This window comes from Nannospalax galili, unplaced genomic scaffold (genome assembly GCF_000622305.1).
Source record: "Nannospalax galili isolate Female #2095 unplaced genomic scaffold, S.galili_v1.0 scaffold68, whole genome shotgun sequence".
NCBI classification, from domain to species: Eukaryota; Metazoa; Chordata; class Mammalia; order Rodentia; family Spalacidae; genus Nannospalax; species Nannospalax galili.
This window is the reverse complement of record NW_008358189.1, coordinates 654,838-655,433: the sequence shown is the minus strand read 5'-3', so window position 1 is coordinate 655,433 and position 596 is coordinate 654,838. Positions and strand designations below refer to the sequence as shown.

Genomic DNA, 596 nt, shown 5'->3' with positions numbered 1-596 from the left:
GGCCAACCTCCGGGCCCGGCCGGCCGCGGTGCGGAGCCCTCGGGGCTGTGTGCGTGGGGGCGGGGCGGGGCCCGGCGACCCCGGCCCGTGCCTCCCGCGGCTCCCTCGCTGCCTTATTTTTAGGCGGCGCGGCCCATGGGCTATTTCGAGCTGCAGCTGAGCGCGCTACGGAACGTGAACGGGGAGCTGCTGAGCGGCGCCTGCTGTGACGGCGACGGCCGGACGACGCGCGCGGGGGGCTGCGGCCACGACGAGTGCGACACGTACGTGCGCGTGTGCCTTAAGGAGTACCAGGCCAAGGTGACGCCCACGGGGCCCTGCAGCTACGGCTACGGCGCCACGCCCGTGCTGGGCGGCAACTCCTTCTACCTGCCGCCGGCGGGCGCTGCGGGAGACCGAGCGCGCGCGCGGTCCCGCATCGGCGGCGACTCGGACCCGGGCCTGGTCGTCATCCCCTTCCAGTTCGCCTGGCCGGTACGTGCGCCCCTCCCCCGCGCTCAGCCCTCTCCTGGCGCGCCTCGGCGGTAGCTCCAGCACCTGCGGCCGAGCGGGTGCGGGCGGCGCGCGCCCAGACGGGGCGGGGCCGCCAGGGGGCG

At 76.7% G+C, this 596-nt stretch overlaps 1 protein-coding gene across 1 annotated transcript in view; it reads left to right on the top strand.

Moving 5' to 3' along the window:
- The first annotated feature begins 10 nt into the window (after positions 1-10).
- Positions 11-596, top strand: part of Jag2 (jagged canonical Notch ligand 2) — a 22,404-nt gene continuing 21,818 nt past the window's right edge. The window contains exon 1 of the mRNA XM_017795183.1: positions 11-474. Within this exon, the coding sequence (XP_017650672.1) occupies positions 136-474 (339 nt within the window). The 5' untranslated portion in view covers positions 11-135. The remainder of the gene's footprint in view (positions 475-596) is intronic.